The sequence below is a fragment of the Apiospora kogelbergensis genome, assembly GCF_038363985.1.
Source record: "Apiospora kogelbergensis strain CBS 113332 chromosome Unknown utg000009l_segment0_segment0, whole genome shotgun sequence".
In the NCBI taxonomy this organism is placed as follows: domain Eukaryota; kingdom Fungi; phylum Ascomycota; class Sordariomycetes; order Amphisphaeriales; family Apiosporaceae; genus Apiospora; species Apiospora kogelbergensis.
The window spans coordinates 1902800-1930251 of NW_027117426.1; the positions used below are offsets into that span (position 1 = coordinate 1902800).

The following is a 27452-nucleotide window of genomic DNA, read 5'->3' on the forward strand; positions in this document are numbered from 1 at the left end:
TAGGAAGAAAATGCAACCTGTTATGTGTAATTAATCACTCATGAGAATCTAGCCTTGCCGTGGCCCAAAGTATGCACCACTGCCCCTTGACCCTTAGGTCTCACTTGCCATGGCCATAATAAGCCGCTGAAGATTGGCCTCGGGGAATGTTCCCTCGGTCCAATCTACGTGGTCATATCCGACCTTCAGCATGACCTCCTTCCACAACTCCTGGTGAGCGAGGGCGTGCTTCCGCCCGTCATCAAACAGCCACCAACCCTCGAGCATACCGAAGCTGAGGTCGATCCAAGGGATCAGCGTCGTCATCTCCAGCATGACCAGCAGGCCGTCATCCCGCAGCAGCCGCCGGATATTGGCCGTGGACGCCGCAAGGCTGTGTGTCGCGTGCACACAGTTGGTCGCGAACACGATGTGCTGCGTGCCGGCCAGGTCCGCCGGGGGCTGCGGGTTCTCGATGTCGCAGACGCGGTACTGGATGCGAATGTGGGCACATCTCTCCTCGAGGAGGACCTTCTGGAATCGCTTCCGCGCTGCCGCCACCAACGACGACGATATGTCCGTGATGGTGAATTCAACAGGGAATCCCAGTGACGCAAAAAGCTCGATCATGCCCGCGCTCGTCCCGCCCGTCCCGGCGCCCATCTCCAAGACCTTGAGGGGAGGCGGAAGAGGAGTTGATGCACTAGCAGTCGAGCTTTGCTGCTGCTGAAGCTTTTTGTGAGACGCCCGAAAAAGTCCTCGAGCTGTCGCAACCATGCCGTGTTGATGGGTGACCGGCCGTACATGCCCGTGATGTTCTCGCGGCCCTCCTTCGAGGCGAAGAGCAGCTGGATACCGTCGCGGGCGCCCGTGAGCAGGTCGGCGAGTTGAGCCCCAGTCAGGTGAGTCAGGTTGTGGTCATAGACATGCTCGGGGAAGTCGGCGAGCAGGCGCTGGTGCAGGACGTCCGGCGTCTCGGAGGGGAGCGTCACAGCGGTACGGACAAAGGTCGTTACGGCACCATCGTCGTTATCATCATGGTCCGTGGTGGTCTCTTTCCTCTCTTTGACGACCAATCCAGCGTCGTCTATCAGGATGTCGTGGAGCTTGTCGATGTATTGTCGGTGCCTGGGCAGCACTGGCGGCTGTTGGAAAAGCTCGACCGTCTCACCTGGCTTTGCCGTGCGGATCGTGCTTCCAAAGGTCTCCAGCGCATTTATCATATGCGCCACCGTCAGCTGGGTCTGTGCTGGTATCACCTTGTCCGCGTAGCCGGCGAGTTTGGTGTCAGCAATGAAGGTATTGGTGTTCGCCTTGGCTTCGGCAAACGAAGAGAGCACCAGTTCCCTGTCATTATTGTCCGTCAGCATAGAGAGCTCAATCATACATACTGTTTATGTCTAGTAGCAGGCAAGTATGCTGTTATAAACCGGTTTCCATCATCTCTGGGTATGATCAGGGCAATAGCTCAATACGTACCGGGGCAAGTCAAGCTCACTAGTTCCGGATGTTGTAGAACTTTTCGTAGTAGCCGAGGGTGTCTGAATCGGCCTAGACGAGCTTCTCGATGACAGATCGTCCTCCTCTTTGTTGACGTCGTTTTGGTCGCCCCTGGCGCCCAAAGCAACAGAAACACAATCTACCAGGGATTGCACATCTACAACCTCATTTAGGTCATTTGGGTCCAGGGAGCATTCAAATTCATCGTCGATTTCCCGTGCCAACTCCATTCCCATGAGCGAGTCGATGCCTATATCGGCCAGGCCAGTATCATTATTGATCTCACTGGACTCCAGGCCCGAAATGGCTGTTAGTATTCCGACGATTCTCTTTGTAATACTGGCAGCAGATATCGCCGGACTCGGGTCAGATGTTGAACTTCCGGCAGGCGCGGCGGCGGCCTGTGTTTTCAGGGCTTCTGATCCTGAGCCGATAGTGGGTTGCAGAGTCTGGGGAACGGGGTGTGGGGTCAGGTTGGTTTGCTCGAGAAGCAATCTCGATTCTGTCCCTCTATCGCCAGCTCTCCCTTCCGTGACTTTGCAATAGGAGATACCGAGTATCACGTTGGCAAGCGCCCCTGTCTTGGCGTCGAACACAAAGACATCGCTCAACATATCCGTGCCAGTAGTCCAGTAGTTCGAAGCGTACACGTGCCATAATCCCGTGCTGTCATGATCCTGGTTCATACGAATTGGCGAGGTTATCCACTGTTCGATACCCCCTAGAATGAGCATGTCTTGCCCCGGCTGTGCAGACATGCAGTTGGCGAAAATGCCCGCCACCTGCGACAAGGCCTCGGCGAACACGGAACTGAACTGGTCTGGGTGCGAGGGTTGTACCCCCTTGACAATAGCGGCGCACTCATCACCCCGGCCGACAATCTTCTGCAGGCTTTTGAACTGGGAACCATACTCGACGATATTGGCGTAGGTCGTATAGATGTTCCGCCCCTGCATGACCTCGTCCGAGTCTTGATTGTTGAGAATGTCGAGGCATCGCTGATGCTTGAAGAGGCGGCTGTACTTGGCAAACTCCGCGCGGGCCTGGACGTCGATGCCGGACCGGATTACCATAGCCCCTGTCGTAAACACTTTGGCACCGGAGGCGATTCTCCACGACCAAAGACATGACGAGGGGTCCTGTGCTTCTGCTTCCAGTAGGATAACCGATGATTTGGGGTCAACGGGCTCGTGTACTACGACGCTCTGAATCTGCAGTGCTTCGTGGAGCTCGCCTGGCGCTGGTCGGATGCTCGCCAGGGCGGCGGTGGCGATCTCGATTTGTTTGGTGACCGATAACGTGGGCGTGATGCCTCCAATTTTGCAGCCGTTCAAAGCATCCCTGAATTCTCGGGACGAAGGATTGATCCGGAAAGTGGCGCTCTGATTTCGTCCGTCTCCTAACTCGACGAAATCCCATAGTGTTGGGGGGTCTTCCCTAACCTGAGTCACCGTCTTGGTGGACTCTTTTACAGGCATCTTCAGTTCCAGCCAGTGCTTGTTGGCCTCGAACTGGTATGGGGGCAAGAGAATCGATGCATAGTCGGCCGTCTGAGAGCCATGATGGGGCCAGTAGGCGATCGTTAACCCTGCTTTCCAAAGGTTCACGGTTGCATCAGCAAGACTGCTCAGACCCCCTTGCTGGACGTGATATCGACAGACTGAAAAATGCCGCCGGGATTGGATGAGCTTATAGCCTTGTTGGCCATGGAGGTAATTGTCGATGCGGATCCTGCCTCTAGCCATATACTTGATGGGTGCGTTTTCGCGAGTCTCTGCACGGCATGATCGAAGTATACGGGATTTCTGAGATGGGCCCCGAGAAAGTCTTGGGTGAGTGGTCCTGACGAGGGAACCTCCGTGGCCCTCTCCAAATCGATTGTGGGCACTCTTAGTGTCAGTCCGCTGGCCAGGCTTTTCAGGCCATCGAGCAGGGGTTCTGTCAATACGGAGTGGAAAGCGTTCGTTACGTTCAACTTCCTGCCCTTGATGGCACCGGCCGCGACGGGGTCATCTTCGAGTGTACTTGCGACGTTATCGATGGACTTGGTGGTCCCAGCCAGGGTGAAGTGGCGCGGCCCGTTGAAGCAGGCAATCGATGCTGCTGGCTCCTGGGGCAACCTTGCCTCAGACCTGGCCAACAGTCCCAGCACTTCTTCCTGGCCCCCTTCCACGGCCATCATGGCGCCCCTGTCTGAGCCCCACCTATCTCGGATCTGTTTTGCCCGTCCGTGTATCATCGTAAGAGCGTCTCGCAGGTCGAGCATTCCAGAGACGCACATGGCCGTGAGCTCACCAAAGCTGTGGCCCACGAGGGACGCGACCTTTAGGCCGCAGTCAAGCCATGCCTTGGCGCTGGAGTACTGTAGCGCGAAAAGGCAGAGCTGCAGCTCGACGATGTCTGCCACAGGTGCCGTCTGAAAGATGCCCGGGAAAATTGAACCATAGCCTAGGAGCTGGATCGTTTTGTCCACCTCGCCCAAGTGCTTGCGTAGCAGCGTGGATCCCTCGTAGACACGCCGGTCAAGCGACACAGACGTCGAAACCTGGCCTCCGAAGCACAGGATTACGGAGGGCACGGTGGGCCGAGTAAAGGTGGGCTTGCTATCTCCTTCGACCGCTTCCAGCTTCGCTTCCAGTTCCTCGACCGAGCTGCAGCTGAACATCAGGGCTCGTGGAAGCCACCGGTTGGTCTGCCGGGCGTTGTTGAAAGACAGGTTGGCCAAGGTATAGCGGCTCTTTTGGAAGCTCGTCTCCTTTAAACAGTGGCGGAGCCCTCTTGGCGTACGCGCAGATGGCTCGGTCGTCGAACCCAGAGAACCAGAATGGGTATCGTGTACCCGCAGCGTTAGTCATCCCTTCAGGCGGGTTAGGGGCTTGGGTCAGGATCATCGAAGCGTTGGATCCGGATGCACCATAGCTGTTGATCAGGGCGGCTCGGAAGTCCGAATTCCATGGTTTGAGACACGTTGCGATCTCCATGTGGTCGGCAGGTGATGCGTTGAGCGACGGGTTGATCAAGCTGTGGCTGGCCTGTGGGGGTATGCTGCCCTCGCGCATCATCAACAAGATCTTCACGATGGAGATGATGCCGGCGGCACCCTCGGTGTGGCCAATGAGCCCCTTGACGGATCCCACCGCCAGCGTGTCCTCACGGTTGCCACCACCAAGCGCTTTCCGGATGGCGCCATACTCAGCCGGATCTCCAACCGGTGTCCCGGTCCCGTGGGCTTCGACGACGGTGACATGACGTGGTTCTAGCTTGGCGGCCTTGGTCACGTCGGTGAAGAGCTCGGACAGCGACTCAGTGTTGGGGACAGTGATGGCCGTGAAGTTCTGGTTCTGGTAGACGGCCGTGCTGGATATAACGCCCATGATCTGGTCACCATCCTCAATGGCCTGGGACATCTTCTTGAGAAAGACGGCCCCGACACCATCTCCACGGCAGTATCCATCACCCTTGGCATCAAAGGGCTTACAGGGGCCAGTAGGGCTGAGAAACGATGCCGCAGCCAAGTCCTGGAACAGACGAGCGCTAGTCATGATTGACTGTTGTCCTACTCAGTATCACAAGCCATACACAAGAGCAGAGTGCCTAACTTACCACACCGCCAGCAAGCGCTGAAACACATTCCCCGCCGAGAATCGCCTTGCATGCTTGATGCACGGCAACAGCAGAGGCAGAACATGCCGTGTCGAGCGTAATGGCTGGACCAGTCCAACCAAAGGAATGACTGATCCTTCCGGCGGCAAAGGCCCGCAGATTACCGGTAGCAGCAAAAGCTGTGGGAGCATGACACGCGATGTTCTCCTCGTAGTCTGGTGAATTACCCGATGGGTTAGTAAGCCCACGTCTCTACCTCGGGCCTGCATCTGTGGGAGTGCTTACCGACAGTACCGAGCCCGATGAAGCAGCCCACTCGTTTCTCATGAGTCGGAGAGCTAAAGTACCCTGCCTGCTGAGTTGCTTGGAGCGCGACTTGCATCATCAGCCTCTGCTGCGGGTCCATAGAGCTGGACTCCCTTGGTGTCTTGCGCCAGAACTTGTGGTCAAAAGCGTCGACGTCCTTGATGAAATTGCCAAACCATTTCCTCTTGGGGTCCTTGGCTCTCCATGCCGACTCGAAGCCGAACCTGTCGCCAGGCACCTCCTGGTGCTGAGACACCCCGTCGCATAGTAACTTCCAGTACTCGTCGACGTCGTCCGCGCCGGCCACCTGCGCCGCCACACCTATGACTGCTATCTTGCCGTCCAGGTCGGATCCGTAAGGCGTCAAGTCTGGCATGAGTCCGGGGCTGGGTGCGTCGAACCCAGAACGTCTTGGTAAGTCGGCCGCCTGTATCAAACGTCGACCAAGCCTCTTGGCGAGGGTTGGCGGGACACATCTATCAAGTCCAAAGGATACTACTTGGGTAGAGATTCCCACTTCTCCAAGTTCTGAAAGCATGTTGTTGAAAGTCTGGTACCAGTTCGCCGGATGTTCAAGCATGGCCTCGATGACAAAACGATGGAGTGGGCCATGTTCCACGTATTTGCCATCGAGGTTGGAGCGGGTTCTGTGAACTAGATTAGTCGCCTCTGGTAGTTGAAATCGTGGATTTGCTTCGGTGAACGCCACGAGGCGCTCGATCGTCTCATGGTGGTGGGTGTTGTGAAAACGGCCTCGAAGGGAGAGACCACTTGTGGTAATACTGGTCGTGCCTAGTTGTGTTAGGAATGATACTGAAAGGCTTTTAGGCAAGGTGATGGTGGCCCTTCTCTCGTCATATTCCACAGACACATATGCCTAGACTCGTCAGTTTCACGAGGAGAGAAAGATTGGATCGATTCTGACCTCAGGGAATTGCTTTAATGCTCGAGACATTTGGGCCTCAGACTCAGGGGAAGACCAACCCACCGAGACGGAGCCCCAGCCATCGGCGTCGTCTTCGGTTACCACATTATCGACGTCAACCGCGAGCCCGATGAGCATGGCCAGACGCAGTGTTGTGGCTCCATGTTGCTTTAGCTCATCAAAATTGCCTGCGCAAGCCACGGCCACGGCACTCAGAAGACCAGAACAGAACCCGAGGGTTTCGATGCTCTGGTTGAAAACATGGTTGTATTGGTCTTCACTGGCCGATCCCAGATTGTGATACTCGGAAAATTGCGAAAGGTGTATCGCAATGACGATCGGTGTCAGGATGTAGTTGGGCAGCGACGCGGTGTCCTTTGGGAAAGCCCCTGAATCTAACCAATCAACAAATATCGGGGTCTGAAGAGTATTGGAGACCTTTTGGAACCCAGGTAAGGCCCTCGACACGTAGTTCCATTCGTCTGACAGTCCGACTAGCGCTTCTCTTACCCATGCACTCGAGGGGGAATCCAACAAGGTCGCACGAAGTTGGGAGGCGGCCTTGTCGGGAATGTCTGGAGTCTGTGCCCCGAACACAAGAACATTTGCCGGTGATGATGAGAGATTGGACATTTCTGAGTCGATTCCGCCCATCTATTTGCTGGCTCTTGTAGTACACGAATTTTGAAACTGCAGGGCCGGCACACAACACAGTACAGTATTGCCAATGTTGAATTTACTGATCCTGGAGAAACAATTTATCTACCTTCAGAGTGAGGCAAGAACTATATAGACCTAATTCCAACCCTACGGCAAGTCAACTGCATCTTGAGCCGCAACATCTACCGACATGTATGCTGCATCCAACAGCGATGAAGCATCGATAAGAGACACTAGGACTGATGCACCATGAATTACACAATCATCGCCATGCGTTATCTACAGACCACACCGCCGGTTCCCCTAGATCCGGCTTTTGGCTCCGCTTTCTACAGAGAGATATGACCCGAGATGATCTATAGACGCTCTGATACACTCTAAGCTTGTTGGCTCACTTTCAACTCGCACCAAAACGGCCGACAATGAGGTAATGTCAACATACGTCATCTGACTCACGAGATGCTCTCACCAAATATACCGAGAAATGATACTCTTTCAGTGGTGGAGGATTGGACAAGACTTGTCTTACGGAAGCTTGCCCAGGCCTTCCGGACTCTCGATGTTGTAGCTTCAGGCGACTTCCGTCTTACGCTGGCTCGCCCGAGCTCGTCCGAGCACGCGGGATACCGTAAGACACAGATCGGGTTCTGTGCCGGAGAAATAGCATGCATACGCTGGGCATTGTAGTGGTGACGTGTAGTGCTGACGCATAGCTGTGAATGGAAGTGGGATTGGAGGTCAGATGACCGCGCATATCTAGTAAGCACCGCCTTGGCACGTAACTCTTGTCTAATGCTTGATAATGCTTGAACAATGCTTGATGCATTCGTCAGGTCTTGGCGCTTAACGCCTATCTGTTGCCCTCGTCTATGCCAACACAACCAGACCCAACCGCTTAGCCATGGTGAGAATCTCTACGACAATTGCCCCAACATCCTTCGTCTTTACTGGGACCCTGTGGTCTCCGTCCCACTCGATTAGTCTGACGCAATCCGCAGCACACATCTCGCTAAGCAACTGCTGATGTAGTACCAAATTGGGATCACGCAGGCCATGCACGTGAATGGTTGGGATACTCAGACGGGGCGCCTTGCCGGACATGACGGGCATCTCTCCAGGCACGCCCAACTCAGCAGCATCCACCAGGCCATTCGACGGCAAGGTTGCATCCAGGGCAACCAGTGGCCCTCTCCCGGCCAATAGGATGCCAAAGGCATACGTACTCGAACCGTGCTGATAAATCTCCGAACTCTCCGAACTCTCCCGCTGCATCTGCTGCCGCAGGAGGAGACTCGCAGCCACCTTGGCGCCTTGGCTAAAGCCTAGAATGCCAACCCATTCCCCTGTCGCCCCCTGAAGTCGTCTTGGAGCTTGGCAGCGTCGACAGACTCATCAATGGCTCTGATGGCTGCCTCCGTCTCTAACTCGGCGTGGTCGGGTTGCCACCGTAACCAGCGTCGGAAAGGCGTGTAGGCCTTGTAAACGGATGTCACATCCGGTCCGGCGGATGACGAGAAGGGGGCCTCGGCAAAACAGAGACGGAAATACGGCCTGAGCTGGCTGATAAGAACTCGGCATTGGGCTCGGAAGATCCTCGAATTGGTGCCCCCGCCATGGAGGCAAAGGATTCGGGGAGATGCAGAGTTGGATCCATTGAGTCGAGGTGCTGGTGCCGCATCCTGGAAAGTTCTATCTTACAAAGGTGGCATATTTGAAGCTAGGAGGGAATACAGATTTCGTACAACGACCGGTTGCCACCTCGTCATTGAACGTCTTATCTCTTTTACCCCCTCCCCCACCGGAAGATCAAGTTACTGCGCGTCAGCATCTTTCGTCCGCCTTTGTGCGAACGGTGCGTCAGCATTCTCTTGGCACGGGTAGCGCCTACGCCATGGTGATTGCTCGAAAGATGGTGGTGCAATCGCGGTCACTACTGTGGTACTACCACTATCCCAGATGGGCCTTCAGAAGTGTAGTCTCGGTATTATAATACGAAAGCCAAATGTTGTCAGTTACGCACAACGACAGCAAGTAAGACAGTAGTCAACACCATGTATTGTAACATTGCCACTGTACTAGCGCTTCTATGCACGCTGCAGGCGTGCATCGCAGTCCCCAATCAGATCATGGGAATGATGCTTTGAACCTCATCTATCAGTTCCCAAACCTTACCGCGCTCGAGAATGTCGCTGTCCGTTTCAGTGGAAAGCTGCTTGTCACCTTGCCGACTGCCCCTGAGCTCTACCAAGTCGATCCTTTTCACCCGGTAAACGCTTCTCTCGTCTACCGATTCCCCAACGCCACCGCCCTGCTGGGCATTGCCGAGATCGATCACGATGTCTTCGCCGTCGTCGTCGGCACCGTGAATCCGCCTAATCCAGTGCCAGGCTCCTTTTCCGTCTGGCGCGTCGACATGCGCCAGTTCGAGACCAGGGAGGACGGGTCGGTCGTGCGCAAGGCGACGGCCCGCATCATCACGGCGATCCCCGAGGGGGCGCTCCTCAACGGCCTCATCCGGCTGCCCGGCACGCCATTTATCCTGGTGGCTGACTCGGGCCTGGGCGTGGTCTGGCGCGTGCACACCAAGACGGCCGCGTACACGCAGGTGCTTGCATCAGAGCTGATGCGGCCGCCACCGGAAGGCGGCGTACTGGGTGTGAACGGCATCCGCATCTTCGGCGGCGCGCTGTACTTCACCAACACACTGCAGGGGCTGTTCGGGCGGGTAGCGATACGAGTCCACGGCCCGGGCGCGGGCACGGCGGCGGGCGAGTACACCGTGGTGGCGCGCAATGGGCGGGCCGACGACTTCGCGTTCGACGCGCGCGGCAACGCCTACGTCGCCCAGAACTTCGACAACGGCGTCCAGCTCATCACGCCCCGCGGCGAAGTCTCCGTCATCGCCGGCGCCAAGAACTCCACCGTACTCGAGTCCGACGCCGCGTGCGCCTTCGGCCGCACCCCCGCGACCGCGACACGCTGTACGTCGTGACCAGCGGCGGCCTCTCTGAGACGATCCCGGGGACGTACCGCGAGGGCGGCAAGATCGTCGCTGTCCATGTTGATAAGCTCGGCATCCCAACGGGGAATGGCAGACGGTCAAGCGTGGTTGATGGGGGATGGGAGCTGTAGAGCTGCATTTACTACGTGTTTGGATTGAGGCGTGAACTGGAGCCCCTTTTCCTTGTCTAATTTATATTCTGATAGATAGTACCTCTTTCAATTGACTTTATCCAGATCTCCTAGCAGTTCGTCTTCGGCCTGTTGGTCTCTAACCACCTTTATGTGTGACGGTGGCTTGATACTAGCTTTCCTCATGATAGGCTACAACAGAAAGACCATATCTCCATGATCTCTACTGTGCCCCATTAATGAATTTATTTTCAAGATGATTAGGCGTCGACTCAACGACGAGTGCGCCGTATTTTGAAGGCGCAATGCTGTCAGAGCTGCGGAGTGAGTCTATTATCACACGTCAATTTGAACGCTTCGCTTTGCATAATCAGTCGCCAGTTTACGCATCATCACTTCCAGTATCTCGTAAACAGTTCCTGCTAAGTCCTAAGAAGTCCTTGAGTAGCCCTCGAGGAGTCTCGGGCTCGTCTTGCCCCCGCACCTGAACGACGACTTCGCGCCTCTGGCGTAAGCACTTCAGCTGGGCGTTCGCCAAGACCACGCAGGCCACACCATAAATGCAGGACTGACATGTTTAGCTTAGGAAAACATCCAAGCAGTGGATGCTTGGGGGCTCCAATGAAATATCTTTCGGCGGAGGAAAGGAAGTCACCACCGATTGCTGCTTCAGACCTTTCCATCTACATTTTGTTTTGTTCAACGGGGAACTCATCGTCCGTGGACTGGTTGCTTACAGAAATGGTTCCAAGGTGGGCAATGGGATAATACGAAAAGTCGCTCGGTACGTCCATGAAGAGAACATTTCTGGAGGGCCACACGAATTTGAGGAACCGGTGGACGGATTACAATTGCCTTAAATTTAACGGGAAATATTATTTTGTTTATAACAGCTTAATATAAACACTGTATAGTGGAATGATGATAACGATGTCTTTACACTGCTCAAGCATAGTACTCAAGGCCCTGTGATCTGTATCCAGTGCCAAAGTCATAAACGAAGTTCTGAACTTGTTCCACCTTCCCTTTGCTGATATCTGCAGCGGAAAATAATTATGGTTAGCATTCTGGATATTCATACTGATCATGGAGTGTGGATGCATACCGAGGACCAGCATCGAAGAGGGCTCTTTGTCAGTGGCGGCCCCGAGAGCATATAAGAAGTTGCCCGGAACGACGAAGTCCAACATTCCCTTGGTCTTGTTGATGGTTATGTCGGTCTGGGAGAGAATGGCGTTGGTCTCGACATCCAGCTCGACCAGGTTGTTGGTCACAGGGTTTGTGACCCAGGCGGACTTGGAGACGGGGGAGTACTCGGCCCAGCAGCTGCCTTGGATGCCGGGCGGGATGACGGTCTTGGCGACGGTGTCTCCTTCGTCGTCGTCGCCAATCTTGAGGATCACGGTCCCAAACTGGGAGTCAGACACGAATAGCTTGCGGGTCCCGGCGATCTGGAATGCCCCGAACAAGAGATGGGTCCCCTCTGGAGAGCTGCGGACGTCCTTGACCGCCACGTTGCCGCCAATAATGGGGTAGACGGACAGGAAGCCCGGGTCGTTCATCGTGTCACCTTTGACGGTCACGAAGAGGAGCTTGTCATCCTCGGAGAAGAAGGCGTCTGAGGCGCCATCTCCCTCGAAGATGGGAGGATTGAACTGGTTGATCCCGAACGGCCGGACACCAAGACCATCCGGGCACAAGCCCTCGTGCTCGTCAAAATTGTAGACGACAAGTCCGTTCTGGATGCCTGCTGTCGCTACTGCCACGAGACCAAGCTTGGCCGAGACAGCGATGGTGACTGGGAAGTCGCCAATGGTACTAACAGGGTCGCCGAAGAGATGCAGCTCGGTGGGGTATTCTGGGTTGATTTTGAACGTGGAAATGGTGTTTGAACCGGCATTGCACGCAAACAAGTACTGCCGTAGCCGTGGAGTCAGAACCGAGCGACGAAGGGGCTCATTCTGGTTAGAAGTGGTGACCTACGTTGCCCATACGCTTGACACTGTCCTGGGTGGACAAGGTGTCCGTTGGGATGTCTTTCCCAGTGTCCCTATGGATGATACTGCTGCCATCGCCACCAGTGGGGTAGAAGACGGGATCTCCAACTTGACCGTCCGTGTGGACTTCTGTTGCTACAAGCTGATTAGGCACTTTGTTGTTGATGAAGTAGAGTGCTTTCACCGCAACTGGTTGCTGTTGTTGCCCATTGGCAGTAGAGCGTTTGAGAGCCATTGTTCTGGTTTGAGATGGGACTGTTCGTTGATAGAGAATCAACTTGGATACGAAACAGTCGTGTGCTACCTAATGTAACGAATCATTGCGATATCAAGCCGCGCTTCTAAATAGTTCTCACGGTAAGTGTCTAGTGGGGGCCAGCTAGGAAGCCCGTCACCTAGACCGCCTTGTAGGGCTCATCTGATGCATTGTCAGGGTGGTATCGGTGTGCAGTTGGTTCAGCCCCTGGTTCTATTGGTTTGTTTGTTGTTTGCTTGCTGATTTCGGTATGGGATTAGGCAGCAGGGAATACAAGCATCTGCTGACCAGACAAATCGGAATTGTTGCCAAACGGGGAGGCCATTGGTAATCTCACATACTTCAATACGGTTGTTGCTGACCACCATCTAAGCTCGGACGAGCTCGCCCGAGGCGGATTACTGAGTCAAAAGACGGGATAGTTGAGGGCCTCCCAATACATTACGCCATGATCCGCCACGGCTATGTTACGACTGTCAAGCCTCGGTCAGCTTACCAGAGTCAGCTGACTGGAGTCACTTCACCAACGTCACATCATTGGTCAGATACCTACAGTATAGAGAAAGTGTAGCACACCGCTACGCCATCAGCATCCCAGCTATGTTTCGGGATTATACGAGATATAGGCAAGGCGTTGTGCAAGCTGGGGGCTGAAGGAGCTGAGAGGTCATGAGATGGGCCTACCCCGGTAGTCTGGTCTGCCCGGCCGTTCTTATATTAAGATGTTTGGACAACTACAGCGTTTCATACAGATTAATGATATTCGCCCATCTGCAAAGAAAAACCAGTTTTCAACCCCGCTATTTACTGCCCAATCGTGACAAGATGGATACTGCCAATGGGAACGGCACGAACGGCTGTGAGTTTAGTATATCGAACTTCAAGCTTGATCGATCAGAAAAGGCTAACTCCTTCTCAAGTCGTGGACCAATCCATGGATCCCGACACATTGCAACCCCTGAACGCTCCACTGCCTCCCAATGCCCTCCCGCCCAAGGGCACCGACTACTATACTCTTCCAAATGGTAGGCTCCCTTGTCCCTGAAGCGCTGGTAGATATGATGAATTAACCTGTGACCAGGTGCTCCTATCAAGCATCCCCAGGCTTCCCAGCGAATTGGACGCCAGCTTCGTGCTATCATCCCCGTCTCGGACATCAATCTCATCGATCAAATTGCCCATATCACTCATGAGCGTATTCCCGAGCGGTTTGTTGCCTTTTTTTTCCCTGTGAAGCTATACATAATCTCAACTAAAACCTTCCCAGGCTTGTGCACGCCAAAGGCTCGAGTGCCTATGGAGAGTTCGAAGTGACCCATGATATCACGTAAGTGGCCTATAAGCTTGAACTTCAAGGGCGATATGTTGACGCCGACTATTCTATGAACAGCGATATCACGAGTGCCGCATTCTTGAACAAGGTGGGCAAGAAGACGCCCCTTTTCGTCCGTTTCTCCACCGTAGCCGGTGAGAGAGGATCGGCCGACAGCGTGCGAGACTCTCGCGGTTTCGCCTTCAAGCTTTACACTGAAGAGGGAAACCTCGACTGGCTCTTCTTCAGTACGGTACGTGGCTATGAGAGGAAGAAAGGAGACAGTTACTAAACCTCTTCACAGCCCGTCTTCTTCATTCGAGACCCAGCCAAGTTTTCGTCCATGACGCACGCTCAAAAGCGGGATCCCCAGACTAACCTCAAAAACCCGGATATGGTAAGTAAACACGCAATTCCGAGTGACACATAACGGCTACCTGACTGACTTGGATTAGTTCTGGGAGTGAGTCTTTGGACTATCCGACAGACAAACTGGATGGTGCTAACCTTCTCCGTAGTTTCTTCAACCACAATGCCGAGTCCTTCCACACCATTATGATGCTTTTCAGTGACAGAGCCACTCCGGTCTCTTACAGATACGCTGATATCTTCGGTATCAACACGTACAAGTTCACGAAGCCTGTGAGTTTATGAGGGATATGTGCTAGCTTGAGACACTTTCTGATGACAGTGCAAATAGGATGGATCGTTCAAATACATCAAGATCCACCTCAAGACGGATCAGGGAGTACAAAACCTCACCAATGATGAGTCCGTCCGAATCAGTGGTCAAGATCCCGACTACTTCCAGAAGGACCTCTTCACTTCCATCGAAAAGGGAAACTACCCTTCGTGGACGGTCTACGCCCAAATCATCGATCCTTTGGAGGCCGAGAACTACAAGACCAACATCTTCGATGCCACCAAGACCATCTCGCAGAAGGACTTCCCGCTGGTTCCCTTTGGAAAGATCACGCTCAACAAGAACATCCAGAACTTCCACACCGAAGCTGAGCAGTCTGCTTTCAATCCTGCCAACATTGTCCCGGGCTGGAATATTACCCCTGACCCAAGTGAGTGTTTTCTTCATTTCCTTTTCTCTTCTTTCAGTCTCCCTTTGGATGGTGCTGATCAGCCACTCCTCGCAACAGTCCTCCAAATCCGCATGTTCGCCTACGGCGAGACCCAACGTTACCGGCTGGGAGTGAACCACCAGCAGCTTCCCACGAACCGGTCCTTCTATATGTACAACCCGACGCGGAGGGATGGCGCAGCCAACGTCGCCAACTACGGGGCGCAGCAGAACTACATCCCCGCACACGACGCGCCGCCGATCGTCAAGCCGGCGCAGTACGAGGTGCTTGCGGCCCACGAGGAGTGGATCGGCAGCGTCGTCGAGTACGAGTCCCAGGTCACCGACGCCGACTTCGTCCAGCCTCGCGAGTTCTGGGAGGTCCTCGGACGCACTAAGGACCAGCAGAAGAACCTGGTGTACAACGTCGCTGAGAACCTCAGCGGAGCCACCCAGGGCGTAAGACAGGCGACCTACAGTGAGTCCACACCCCACCCCCTTTTCCTCCCACTCAAGCCCTATCAGTCCGTACCACAAACTGACACAAGCGGGCACCAGCCATCTTCAAGAGGATCGACCAGAAATTGGGCGAGTGGATCGAGAAGGAGACGGAGAGCGTAGTCAAGGCCAAGAGCCCCAACGAGATCCCCGGCATAGTGGTCGGTGGTGAAATCGTCTCAGACGAGCAGATCAGCGGTAAGGGCGGGAAGAATGATCCGCTTCCCGGCACCGGTACCGCTTTGCCGCTTCATACACCAGCCCCGCCGAGATCGATGATGGGCGGCGACGCCTCCCTTGGAGACAGCATGCGCGCCGTTATCAACAAGGGGGCCTGTTCAACCTGGTAGCCAAGGCGGAGATGGCCGAGTGATAACTTATCATGTTCTGATAGTGTTTGCTTAGATTGACCGGTAATAGAGAGAAAGAGAGAGAGAACGAGAGAGAAAGAGAGAGAGAGAGAGAGAGAGAGAGGCTAGAAGACGTTAGATTGTAGCTCGTTTTGTATTCTCCATTTCCCATAGAAATGATACAGTTGCTGGAAATTGGTTTCGGTCGGGATACTGCCGTTCCCTAGTAACATGCTACTGGCCGGAGTGTAGTGCTTTATAATTCTCATCAGTAGTTAACTTTCAAAGACAGAAACCACATCACCTTTTGCTACATGTTGAATCTATGCTTGAAGAACTTACAAGCCCATGCCCGATGAGTTGGCGTTTCATGCTATCGCGAATATTGACGACCCCAAAGCTTGGCCCTTTTCCTTTACTCCTCCTCCTCTCCCCGAGTTTTCTTTAGGCTGCCCACTCGGTAATGGATTGTGGGTCGGACCACTGAGATCTTCCAACGACCATCGACCTTGATGAAAGTGTGCTCCATCCAGCTCTTGCCCTCGGAGATGGCACCGACCTTGCACAGAGGGGAGGCGAAGTCCTCGCCGGCCATTCGCTTTGCGTGGCCAGCCAGTTGCTGCCACTCCACCACAATTGCCTCGGGCGTGACCGACTTGAAGTACGGCGCCCCTAGTTGGTGGTGCGTCACCGTGGACTCGATGCCCAGATGCGCCGGCCCCAGCCATTCGTCAACAAAGGCTGCGGCCGTGAAGGTCCTCGCCGTCCACGCTGGGTTCACCGCGGCGTAGTCGGCCACGACTTCAGGTGCAAGAGCGGCCAGCAAGCGGCATCGGTCCTGCAGGGGTTTGGTAACATTAGCCAAAACCATTCTATCAAGAGTGGAAAGACTAAGTATACTTTTGCGGATGTCTTTTTACCTTTAAATCAAATCCATCGACAAGCGTCCGCGAGGTTTGGCATATGACTAAGTAGTCTGGAATATAACGTTAGTTGTAAGTTGAAATGAGCTTTTTCACATGGACCAGAGCGTCGGTTACCCTGGAAGGTCAAGTCCGTCGGTGTATATATGTCGAACATGGTCGGCTGTTGGGAAGTCAAACTGGTCTGGCGGGTCCGCACACAAATCGCTTTCAAGTCGGCCGCTTACGGAGGCAGAGATAATGAGATATAGTCTTTTCGATTCACCAAATCCTCGGGGCCAAATTCCTTGTGTTGCGATGCCACATTTATGTGGAAGATGGTTGGTCATGATCTCGGACGGGTTCGGACGAGTCGAATAATTGTTAGTCAGTCTCTTCTCAGCACACGGAACGTGGCACCACTCGTTTCTCTGTAGCACAGCATAATGCTCACATTATAGATTGCATAGATGGCAGACCCTTCAGAGGGGACGCGAGGTTTCTTTTACCGACCCCTGCAGGCATCGGAAAAGGGGGTTTTCGAGCGGCGTGATCACATATCTCGTGCCGCCCAGCCATAGCATACTTAAAGGTGCAGAGACATTGGGAACAATGACTGGTACAACGATAGTATTAGGGTGACGCATCTTTGCATGCATGCATACATTTGTTCTCTGCACCAAGTGTGGCTCAATTACTTAGCCACATCACTAGCCACAACTACTTTCTCCCCCTTTTCTAATTCAACTTCTGAAGTCAACATGGGTTCGATGGCACACCAGTCCATTTACAATCTATCGTACTTATAACTTGTGGGCCGCGGTATCTTTCCAGCTTTGACACCATCGAATCAGAATCCATGAAATCAAGTCTGCTAGAAGTAAGCAACCCATGTAGCTGTGGATAGTATTATGTCGGCGCCCATGTGAATAACCGACAACGCGAAATTGAAGCCAAAAATACCGGAGAAGTCACGAGTGAGCGATAGTTTTCTCTCGGTAAAGCTACAGTCTGCTGACAACGATTTCGCCGTCTAGAAAGCATAATGAGACTGCGAAACAAGTGCTGAGTAAGATTACACGAACGACCGTTCGAGTTTCATGATCATGATTGAGAAATACGTCCTGGAACAGAAGCCTCGGAATGGCGCTAGACAACCTTCTGACCATCCTTTCATGTAGGTATTTCTGTTTAAGGAATAACTACCAGCCTCACGTGGCTCAAACACCCTCTATTAGACGACGAACGAGAGAATCCGGTAATCGTTGTGGTACTTTGGACTTTTAGCGCCCTCATTTCTCGGTTCACTGACCCGAGATGGTCACAGGATTACTTGGTCTATTTTGTCAAATATTTCAATATCCAGCCTCATGATGCCGCCTTCGTATGTGTTGGCCTGCTTCAAAGTTGCCGACGGCCAAAGAGCCACTAGATTCGCATAGGAGCCCATACCAAAATTGATACTAGCAGCTCACCTGGGAACATCGTGATCACCGTTGGGTGAGGTAACACGAAACAACAGATCATGAGAGTTGAATATCAGTTTCAACTAAACCACTTCGGATATTAACAGCACAATTATTATGGCCCTTTAGCTACCAATTTCTTACTGTCAACATTGAACAAGTCAGGAGTCGATGATGCTAACGTGTAATCATATTTGGCCTATGGAGGTCTTGGTGATAGTATTCCGATGATGTATAAATAGTTTGATGCGTACGTGTTATTAGCAATAGCAGGCACCTTTTTCTTCTCATTTCCCACTTGAGAAAGAAACCAGCTGACCCTGTGTTTTGAGTCAAATCGGAACTGAATCCCTGATACCTCAGTGTTGCACAATATGCCCTCATCACTTAGCATATTCTCTGCTCTGGGTCTCTTCTCGCTTTGTCGGGCTCTGAACCTGTGCCCAGGGGTACCCCCTACTGGAAACTGCAACGAGAACAGGTTTCAATCAATATTACAGAAGTACAATGCCACCATCGAAACCATCAACTCAACCATAGCATCCTTGGGAACTGGATGCTTTGGCGAAGACATCTCAAACAACATATTCTACGGGTACTGTCCCACAGCTCAAGTCTCTGAACGGGGATTTCCAGCATGCAACTATGCTGAATTTCTGCCACCGTCGTGCGCCGTGATTGTGAAGATGGACAGCTACCGCTTTGGGCTCATAATGCCAGAAGAACAAAACTACACAGGGTCATTCATGGCCACGGGCGGCTTTAGTTTCGCCGGTGGGATCAATTGGAGAGAGATGTGGGCAGGGGCTTACTACTATGGGATGGCTGTCATGTCCACGGATCAAGGCCACCGAGGCGAGCAACCCGATCTGAGATGGGCGAAAGACAATCCTCGTGCCCGCGATGATTGGGGCTACCGGGCTTTGAATGGCTCGATCCCGGTCGCCAAGGATTTCATCACCGCATACTACGGCAAGAATATCAGCCATTCCTACTTCGCAGGCTGTTCGACGTCAGGCCGACAAGGACTCAAGCAACTCGAGATAGATCCAACATCCTTTGATGGTCTCCTGATTGGCGCTCCTGCATTGGATCAAGAACACCTCATGCCCTGGGTGGCGAAGCTCGCAGACATCGATCCCCCAGATACGGAGAGGACGGTGCCGGACAGCCCAAGCCAGAGGCAGTTCATCGTCGACGGCGTCCGCCGAGGCTGCGATGCCAAGGATGGTGTGGTTGACGATGTGATCATGAACACAACGGCGTGCAACATCGCGGACGTCGCTGCCACTTTGGGCTGTAATGTCAATCACAACCCCCTTTGCCTGACCCAAGCCCAAATCAACACTCTCGTGGAATTGCATCAGAACTATACCGTCAATACTAATGGCACGACTCGAGATGTATACCCAGGCCCTGAGCCCGGTGCAGAAGACAACCTATTCGTCTTTGTGGATCCTTCTCCGGGACCATATGCGGCTGCAGCGAAGCCGTTTGGATTTGATTGGCAGTGGCCGATTGACTTCCTCAACGGCTATGGCTATGGATATAACTATACCGACAAGATAGTCAGCGACGCCGAGAGCCAGAGACCCGGCATGCCTTCTCCCCGGGTAAATAACACCAAGTGGGCCGACTTCCACCACCGGGGAGGGAAAGTGATGATGTACCACGGACTTGCCGATGGCACCATTCCGACCAAGAGCAGCGCCGTGTACTTCGACGCCGTCAAGGAGGTTGCGTCCGACCGCGACGACTTCATGCTGTACTACCAGGTCCCGGGCATGCATCACTGTTTCTTCTCAGACAGCCTCGATGCGAACCAAAACCCACTGACTCCTCAATATACAAATACAGCTCCTTGGTACTTCTCGGGCGCGACGCAGGGAAGCGCGGCTCTTGCGTATACTGAGAAAGTAAAGCAGCTGGTCACAAACGCCAGCAGCGACATGTTTACCGCCCTTATCAACTGGGTCGAACATCCGGAGGAAAAGCCGCATGGTATAGTGGCAACGACTTTCCATGTTGTCCCGCAGAGTCCAGGGTACTATGCACAGCGTCCCGTCTGTCCTTACCCCCAAGTCGCAGAATACGATGGTACAGGAGTCACAAACTTGACGACAAGCTGGAAGTGCCCATGATCCATACAGGGTTTCTTCTTTTCTTTCATTTTCGGCACTTTCTTTACTTTCGCTCACGGGAATACACTCTAAAGCCAACAATCTGCTGAACACACTACTCATCAATCGTCAAGTCGTTTTCTTTTACACATAGGCTCACGCCAACATAATATCTCTTTGGACTGTTTCTCTGAGTTCTTCCTTTTCGTCAGGAGAATACACTAGCTATCATGATATATTTTCCCATCATTTTCACCATGGCTTTCTTCAAGTATTGGAATACATAAAGATCTGTCATATGCGTCTGATGTGTAAAGTGAGCGATGGCCATTGAGATACAAGTGTAATAAATTCCACCATAACTTCCAGTATCCGTGTTTCTCCATCACTCGACAAGTTCCTCTTGCCGCGCCAAAGTTCCTTCACCGACTCCGTCCAGGAGCTGCCACATAGTTTATGACATAATAAACTGGCCTTTTGTCTACAGACCTCTTCAGGAAGTGAGGCACCCGACTCTTGGGGTGTCGATCCTGATCTGCTCTCCCCATCCCGAGAAAGGTTCGGCTTGGGGATCGCACTGTTCCCACTTGAGCTTAATCTTCTGTGTGAGCGCGGGCTCGCCGGCGACGCCGCCGAATGACACATCGAAGCTATCTTTGCCCGCGGGAAGCTCCCAGTGAATTTGAGTCTGGACGCTGAACTGGGTCTGGTACGGGTCGGTCCAGTTGCCGTAACAAGGGGACCAGTTGGTCTCCTGGCTCTTGGCAGATACGGAAAAGTCGCCGTCAAAGTCCGCGTCGGGCTTGACGAAATCGACTTCGTCTGCGTTGAGTGTGGCCTATTGGTGGTGTTCTCGTGTATCAGTCTTTCGGTATACGTATGCACCTTGCGTGACAAGGAGACGAAGTTTTATAGTAAGAATAATAAATATCGATGCTTACGCCAGGACTCTTTTTGACGCTCCAATTCCAGTTGGTGTTGCTCTCATGAGGGTTTATGACGAAGGAATGGACCAGACTGGCGTAGCTGGCCCATTCCGTGATCCTAGTGCCGGCAGGGAACTTGGCGTGGCCAACGAAGTCGCCCGAGTCAAAGGCAAACTTCCAGCCAGGGGTGAGTTGCTTGATCTGGCCGCCCAGCATATTGATGGTGAAGTTGGCCTGGTAGGAGTTGGGCTTCGCGTCGGGAGGTTCGAAAAAGTCAAGAACAACGGAATCGGGCGAGACGCGGACTTGCAAAGAGTTTGCATCGACCCATTCGCCATCCCCGCCACCGTAGTCGAAGGTGCTGAAGCGGAAGCCCCTGTTTTCAGCGGCCGAGGCGGCGCTTGATAGGACTAGAAAGAGAGTGGGGAGATCGTGAAAGAGGACTTCATTGTGTAACCTTTGTTCTGTTTGTGATAGCATCAACTGGATTGTATTAACTCTTAGCAGGTCATTCATGATTCCAGGTGCGAGTAAAGCCGCTTTTATGGATGTATGAGGTCGATATACAATGGCTAGAACATGTGTACCTGCGAACGAAGAGGGTTCCGGAGTAACGTCGACCGGCGCGGCGATAGCAGCTGTAGCATAGGAAGATATCACTGTAAATCATCATCTCATCATCGAATCCGGCCTTGGACGACTTTCAGCGGTGGAAAAATATGTTATTTCTGATATGGATGCCGGTTAAATATTGTGATTGGCATATGGATAGTAGAATAGCCCCCTCTCGAAAGGGCCGCTTCATGTTTCATTGCAGATAGCGATTGTCCCACAACTCGGCTCGGTCGGCTCTACTATGTGATCGCAGATGATTACACCCACTATTGCTCCACGTTAGACACTGTCATTGGATCTGTGTTTGTCTTTCGGCTGAAGATGTGTCTCTGGAAAGGGCAGAATGGTCTCGTGGGGTCCCAAAGCGAAAGGCACTTTCTTAAGATGTCTCCCGCCTTTAGGGGCCCAAGCATCGGCATTTATACGAGCATATGTGCATTGTTCGTTGGGTCCTGCTGTTCAGCGGACAATCTGACTTCTCCGATGACAAGGGTGGAAGGGAGGGGGGCCAATCCTTCGGATATGCATCCGCCGCACACTATGGAGTACAGCAACTGGAAACATCAGCCTGAACATGAGGGTGTTGAGATGGTTCGGTCGAAGAAGCTACACTCTTGGTTTGATCTCTCGCTCTTGCAATGATAGTTTAACTCGATAAAGCAGGATGGCCGAAGACGAGGGATGGTCAACAGGATTCTTTTCAAGGTGTGAGCTGACTGTACCGTTGACACATCAGAACTGAAAAAGTACAAAGTCACCCGTCGCATTGACCAAAGCCCTAACTTCAGTTGCCGCATTGCGTCAAACAAGTGACAAGGCAAGTTGATCTTTCACGTTTGAAGTGATTAATAATGTAGAAGTCATCAGTTCGCCCACGCTCAGCATTACCCCTTTATTGGTGGCATGCATCGAAACAGGCGAGTTTTTAACTAATTATGCGATGTACGTTTGACCGGAATACTGTTCTGGAACAAAATTCATTCTCTTCCTCGGCAGTGGCGCGGGGGAGGTGGTGGCAATGATGGCGTGTATCTCAGCTGGGGAAAGTCGAGTCGAACAAGCGCTGACAGGACCGCATTTACCACCTTCCCTTTTCGCGAGCCGTACTCTACTGGTATCTCCAACTCATGAATTGGATAGAATGTCTTCATTTCATAACAGTAAATATAACCTTGCGAGATTGAGTAGTCATTGCCACATCTGCGTCTTAACTATCGGTAAGCTACCACGCAGCAATCCGAAAAGGGGCGAGTGAATGAGGCTTGCACTCTAATCCTCCGCCACACAAGCCACAACATTCAGTATCTATAAGTGGGACCTTTACCCCTGAGCTTCCTTCAGCAATGTAGTAAAAGATACACCCACTTGACTTCCCTGTGGCCATCCCCTGAGACACTTAACCCTATTCACAAAATCACGGGTACAAATCCCGGTCCAGCGGCGTGGCCCACTTAACGTACCCGATGCGGTTGTCTAGGGTGGTATTCCGGCCCTGAGGGACGACAGGCCCATGCTTGGGGTGCACCAGCAGCCCGGGCGTGAACGGGTCTATCTTGTTATCCTCCATTCCCTCGATCAGGCGGTCCCAGTTGACGCACTCGTGCGCGATGGTGCGGTTGCCGCCGGGCAGGATGCTCTCGTCGAACCAGAACATAGTCAGCGGCGTCTCGTCGGCCTTGCACATGACGGCCTCGACCAGCATGCCGAGACAATGAACTGTGTGGGGGGTTAGATGATATTTGGTTTTTTCATATCGAATAGTGATGGGTATTACGTACGGTTATGCTCGTGTTGGAGATCCTTTTCTTCCTCGGTCATATTGGGAAAGTAGCGCTCGGGGAAGTATGATTGGTGGATGCGTTTCTGTACTGGACATCAGCAGATGCTTCAGATTGTATACGTGACGGAACGCCAGTCTGATTTAGTCTGTACCAAGCAGTGCAATTGATGGATGAAGGCATAGTTGGCCAGGTAGTTTCCATTTGGCAACCGAATACCTTGCTTGGTCCGCCCCAGCTTCTCCATGTATTCGTGCGACACTTCTGAGTAGAAGTACTGCATCAGTCCACTCCACTTCTTATCAAGCTTGTCGTTCGGTGTTCCCGTGAGGTGGTGATCCAGAGACGAATTGACATGTTTGAAAAAGGTAGGCTCATATTGGATGTATTGTCGGATCGGTGCTAGCAAAGACGAAACTCATTAGCTTTCATAGCACAATTGAAGCAGCATCAGCAACGGGCCAATATAAACATATACACACTGTCAATGACGTTAGCTCCACGGAGCCTTTCTTTCTTCCAATACATCGACGTGGCTGCCATGAGCAACACTGAGTAGACGAAAAAGGAGATCAGGCCGCCGACCGAGATGCATATCCGTTTCTTCCGAGACAGCTTTGGTTTGGGACGATGGCAATACTCGTTCATAAGCTCGTCGGACTCTCTTGCAGACGACTGTGAGTCTTTTTCGTCCTCAACAGGCGAATAGCCATTAGATGCATGCTTTCCAAGGAAACCCATTGTACTTGGGACTGGTAACATATACCAAATTGAAAAATTGGTGTTCCAGTTTCTCGCGAAGTATGGGAACGAGAACGAGGAAATGTATCGGAAACCTTTGGCCTGGGGAATTTAGTGATTTCCAAATTGCCCTTAGTGACGTACTACAAAGCTACAATTCCGAGCGAGATCGGACTTATAGCAATGCTCATGATGTGTGTATCTCAAGTGTCTTGGCATCAGCATCTTTGCATTCACCTTCCCGATGGGTATATCTGGCTTACGTCTATCCTCCGGTCAAAAGGTTCTAAGCAAGCCAACCAGTGGTCTTGATCCTTTGATTCAACTATCCCATCGTGCCGAAGGTGAGGAGATGCACGGGAAGGATTGATCTGCGGTTGCCCATTCACTATTCACCTTCCTAAAGCGATCTTGGCGTTTATAGTAATGCGGCCATTTGATAAAGATGCGCTCATCAGCACCATCCACCGAGACTATGGCTGGGCTTACGCTGCCGATTCCGTATACAAACAACGCAGTTGCGTCATAGCTGCAGGTTTCCACAGTAAGCAGAAGCTTCGCTATGCTCATCATGGTAGCTGCCGCCGTTCCCGTATTCCCCGGGCCCTATACGGGCCAAATCGTCTGGTGCGGGGTTAATCACGAATTTGGCAGTGATGCTTGATGTGTCATGCTTCATTCAGCTTTGAGCAAGACCGACGGCCGAGCACCCAGGGCCTTATATGTACTTCTATCCCCAAGGCTTGGAGTGAATCTCGCACGGTATTCCAATCTCGTTCTCACAACCCATCAAAATGCAGCTCAAACAATTCGCCCTCTTTGCGCCCTTGATTGCTCTTGCTTGTGCCTCTCCTATTGGAGATGACAGTGAGTTAAAATAATATCTATCTCTTTTTTAATATTAATTGTGTGGTACTGATGATTTGCTCCAAGAGCGCTCGCCCGATCCTGTCGTCGTGGACCCTCGCGCCGAGGCGGTGAAGGACGGCGACGCGATCTGGCTCTGGAAGAAGGCCGAGCTGGAAAAGGACGCCGACGCCGTTTGGCTCTGGAAGAAGGCTGAGATGGAGAAGGACGGCGATGCCGTCTGGCTGTGGAAGAAGGCCCAGCTCGAGAAGGATGCCGATGCTGTTTGGCTCTGGAAGAAGCGAGAGGAGCTCGAGAATCGTGGGGAACTCGAGAAGGGCGCGGATGAGGTCTGGCTGGATTAGGGTCGCAAAGACGTTTCTGCTCACCGAGTACAAACTGGGGGAAAGGGTAGGACTGGCAACACGTATTCTGTTGTCATGGACATGAAGGCTCTCGTGTGGTGTATTTCCAGTTTGTCGCCCAGGCCGCACATGTTGCTAAATGGACATCTTACATTCATTTCTTGGGGTCCTTTGCGAATTAAATTGTTGCAACAATAACTCATGACCCACCCGCGATCAAGCATTGATTCTGGCGGCCCCGACCGTTTACAACCACTTCTGAACTCCAATATGACCGAATCTACAGTCTACACGTAAACCCGGGGTCCTCCTGATTTCCGCAAGGTCGTCTCTGTAGGCGTGTTTGCTTATTGTCGCTGGACACTCGAGATCAAATGGTGCTCAGAAGACCCCAACGGCGTGAATGCCAACATCGGGTGGGAGACAGGCAGCCGGAAGTGGGTGGATTCGACATGAGCTATCCCGGAAGTCGCGGCTTTTTGATGTGACTATTGATTGACCGCACCGGAACAGAGAGGTCGATCCACAGCTCATGGCGCTCCGTGAATCAATTCCTTTGACTGGCGTACGTGTCGACCAATGCGGTGGCTTGCGAGAAGCATGGGCATTGTTGATATATGCGGCGCACCTATGGTGGCGGTGTATGAGAGACGCAGACATGATGACGAGTCCGATTCATGCCGGATATTGCGTGCTGGTCGATGATCGGACGGAGTTGCAGGCAATATCGGACGATTGCGTCCATGTCCAGCCACGCCAAGCAGCGTGATATTGCGCAACACGAGAGGTCGCCCAACACCGTCAGGCTATGCCCGTTCAAGTCGGCATTTGCATCCTCGACTCTCGAACATGTTCGCAATTGCACTACCGGAAGTCTAGGTAGGTCGGCCTGAACTAATAGAGTAGCCTGCGTAGCTATTATATGAGCCAAGTGGAGATGGCCTCGCTCCTGATCCCCACCTCGGAGAGATTGCATTTCAATGGCCGGGCGGCCGGGGCGACTTGCACTGGTTTCGAAACAGTCGATTTAAGCTCAGCCCTCGGGGGAGGAGAAGGTCGGCCAATCAATGTCGGCGATTGGCTGTCGTGGTTTTGCTTTTCCTCTAGCCCAGAACAGCGTCCAACTCCACCGTCACCAACACACCATCCGCCGCCGTCCGTCTGTGCTTCAGGGGCACGAATTGCACTCTATCCCGATTGCGACTAGACGTGGAAGCTCGACTAGCGGCGTCGCACCTCATGCGATTGTTGGGAGAGAAGGCAATCTATTGTCTGGTCCCCGTCGGGCTGTAAACATGGCACCAGGGGTTTGGAGCTACCGCTAGGGCGGCTCATTTTGCATGTCACCTGCGACGGCAGACGGATCCCGCAATGAATGGTGTTGTTGCTCCATACCAACCGGCCACCCCAGAGCACGGGTCCCTGGTCCCGGGAACACGTCAGGCCCAGTTGAGTCTAACCGATGGGCCCAGGGTGGAACAAGGCGGTGGGTGGAAAGGCCAATGCTACATACCACAGCGGGAGATCTTCACAGATCGATTTGACCAGAGAGGGAGAGGCCCCCCGTGGACCCCGGAGCATGAACGAGATTCAGCTAGCTCCGTCCAGCTATCACCTGCAGCACGGAGCCTCCGCTAGTGTTTCGAAGATATCGACGGCGATGGTCGAACCAACACGAGAATCAAACCTCCTTTCCACGCATACGCATACGCGCGCACACACCGGCAAATCCAGCTGCCAGTCTCGGACTCCCTCGAGGCCCCGAACGAACGGGCCTCCAGGCAGAGCTCCCCAACATGGACAAGATGTATAAGAGATGCCATGTTTCAACCTCCATCTTGGAAAGAACTCTCACTCACCAACTAACTATTCAACTTCAATCGTTTTCTCCCCCTCTCTATTCTATCTTTCACTATTCAGTCCCTTCGCTTCCTTGCTGAATTACACTATCGTTCATTCTCTTCAAGATAGACATACACAACTCTCTCGCATATACAGCATACTCATTCGTTTTATACTTACACCTAATCTGACCGCGTCAGCTACATTCTCGGAACAAGTCGCTTGACCTAGTCTAACACCAAACAACAACTCTCAACGCTT

The 27452-nt window shown here is 52.8% G+C and overlaps 9 protein-coding genes across 9 annotated transcripts; 4 read left to right on the plus strand and 5 right to left on the minus strand.

The window, feature by feature from the left end:
- Nucleotides 1-93: 93 nt before the first annotated feature.
- PG998_013669 (polyketide synthase) lies at nucleotides 94-6946 on the minus strand (the record flags this gene model as incomplete). Its single annotated transcript, XM_066880485.1, has 9 exons — nucleotides 94-682; nucleotides 754-1326; nucleotides 1459-3029; nucleotides 3113-4214; nucleotides 4267-5027; nucleotides 5083-5297; nucleotides 5368-6035; nucleotides 6093-6265; nucleotides 6314-6946. The coding sequence occupies 9 exons, from the start codon at nucleotides 6944-6946 to the stop codon at nucleotides 94-96; spliced, it is 6285 nt and encodes a 2094-aa protein (XP_066724624.1).
- Nucleotides 6947-9059: 2113 nt separating this feature from the next.
- Nucleotides 9060-9965, plus strand: PG998_013670 (uncharacterized protein; the record flags this gene model as incomplete). The annotated part of the gene is made up of 1 exon (XM_066880486.1): nucleotides 9060-9965. The coding sequence occupies one exon, from the start codon at nucleotides 9060-9062 to the stop codon at nucleotides 9963-9965; it is 906 nt and encodes a 301-aa protein (XP_066724625.1).
- A 1085-nt stretch (nucleotides 9966-11050) lies between these two features.
- Nucleotides 11051-12337, minus strand: PG998_013671 (uncharacterized protein; the record flags this gene model as incomplete). The annotated part of the gene is made up of 3 exons (XM_066880487.1): nucleotides 11051-11142; nucleotides 11211-12021; nucleotides 12089-12337. The coding sequence occupies 3 exons, from the start codon at nucleotides 12335-12337 to the stop codon at nucleotides 11051-11053; spliced, it is 1152 nt and encodes a 383-aa protein (XP_066724626.1).
- An 846-nt stretch (nucleotides 12338-13183) lies between these two features.
- PG998_013672 (catalase) lies at nucleotides 13184-15590 on the plus strand (the record flags this gene model as incomplete). The annotated part of the gene is made up of 11 exons (XM_066880488.1): nucleotides 13184-13217; nucleotides 13279-13383; nucleotides 13440-13566; nucleotides 13626-13685; nucleotides 13749-13923; nucleotides 13975-14067; nucleotides 14126-14133; nucleotides 14189-14312; nucleotides 14371-14743; nucleotides 14822-15220; nucleotides 15301-15590. 11 exons carry the CDS (start codon nucleotides 13184-13186, stop codon nucleotides 15588-15590), a joined length of 1788 nt encoding a protein of 595 aa, XP_066724627.1.
- Nucleotides 15591-16005: 415 nt separating this feature from the next.
- Nucleotides 16006-16461, minus strand: PG998_013673 (NTF2-like protein; the record flags this gene model as incomplete). Its single annotated transcript, XM_066880489.1, has 1 exon — nucleotides 16006-16461. One exon carries the CDS (start codon nucleotides 16459-16461, stop codon nucleotides 16006-16008), a length of 456 nt encoding a protein of 151 aa, XP_066724628.1.
- Nucleotides 16462-18332: 1871 nt separating this feature from the next.
- On the plus strand, nucleotides 18333-20099 carry PG998_013674 (tannase and feruloyl esterase; the record flags this gene model as incomplete). The annotated part of the gene is made up of 1 exon (XM_066880490.1): nucleotides 18333-20099. The coding sequence occupies one exon, from the start codon at nucleotides 18333-18335 to the stop codon at nucleotides 20097-20099; it is 1767 nt and encodes a 588-aa protein (XP_066724629.1).
- Nucleotides 20100-20571: 472 nt separating this feature from the next.
- PG998_013675 (uncharacterized protein) lies at nucleotides 20572-21520 on the minus strand (the record flags this gene model as incomplete). Its single annotated transcript, XM_066880491.1, has 2 exons — nucleotides 20572-20916; nucleotides 21020-21520. 2 exons carry the CDS (start codon nucleotides 21518-21520, stop codon nucleotides 20572-20574), a joined length of 846 nt encoding a protein of 281 aa, XP_066724630.1.
- Nucleotides 21521-23033: 1513 nt separating this feature from the next.
- On the minus strand, nucleotides 23034-23437 carry PG998_013676 (uncharacterized protein; the record flags this gene model as incomplete). The annotated part of the gene is made up of 2 exons (XM_066880492.1): nucleotides 23034-23335; nucleotides 23398-23437. The coding sequence occupies 2 exons, from the start codon at nucleotides 23435-23437 to the stop codon at nucleotides 23034-23036; spliced, it is 342 nt and encodes a 113-aa protein (XP_066724631.1).
- A 1495-nt stretch (nucleotides 23438-24932) lies between these two features.
- On the plus strand, nucleotides 24933-25349 carry PG998_013677 (uncharacterized protein; the record flags this gene model as incomplete). The annotated part of the gene is made up of 2 exons (XM_066880493.1): nucleotides 24933-25005; nucleotides 25072-25349. 2 exons carry the CDS (start codon nucleotides 24933-24935, stop codon nucleotides 25347-25349), a joined length of 351 nt encoding a protein of 116 aa, XP_066724632.1.
- Nucleotides 25350-27452: the final 2103 nt, after the last annotated feature.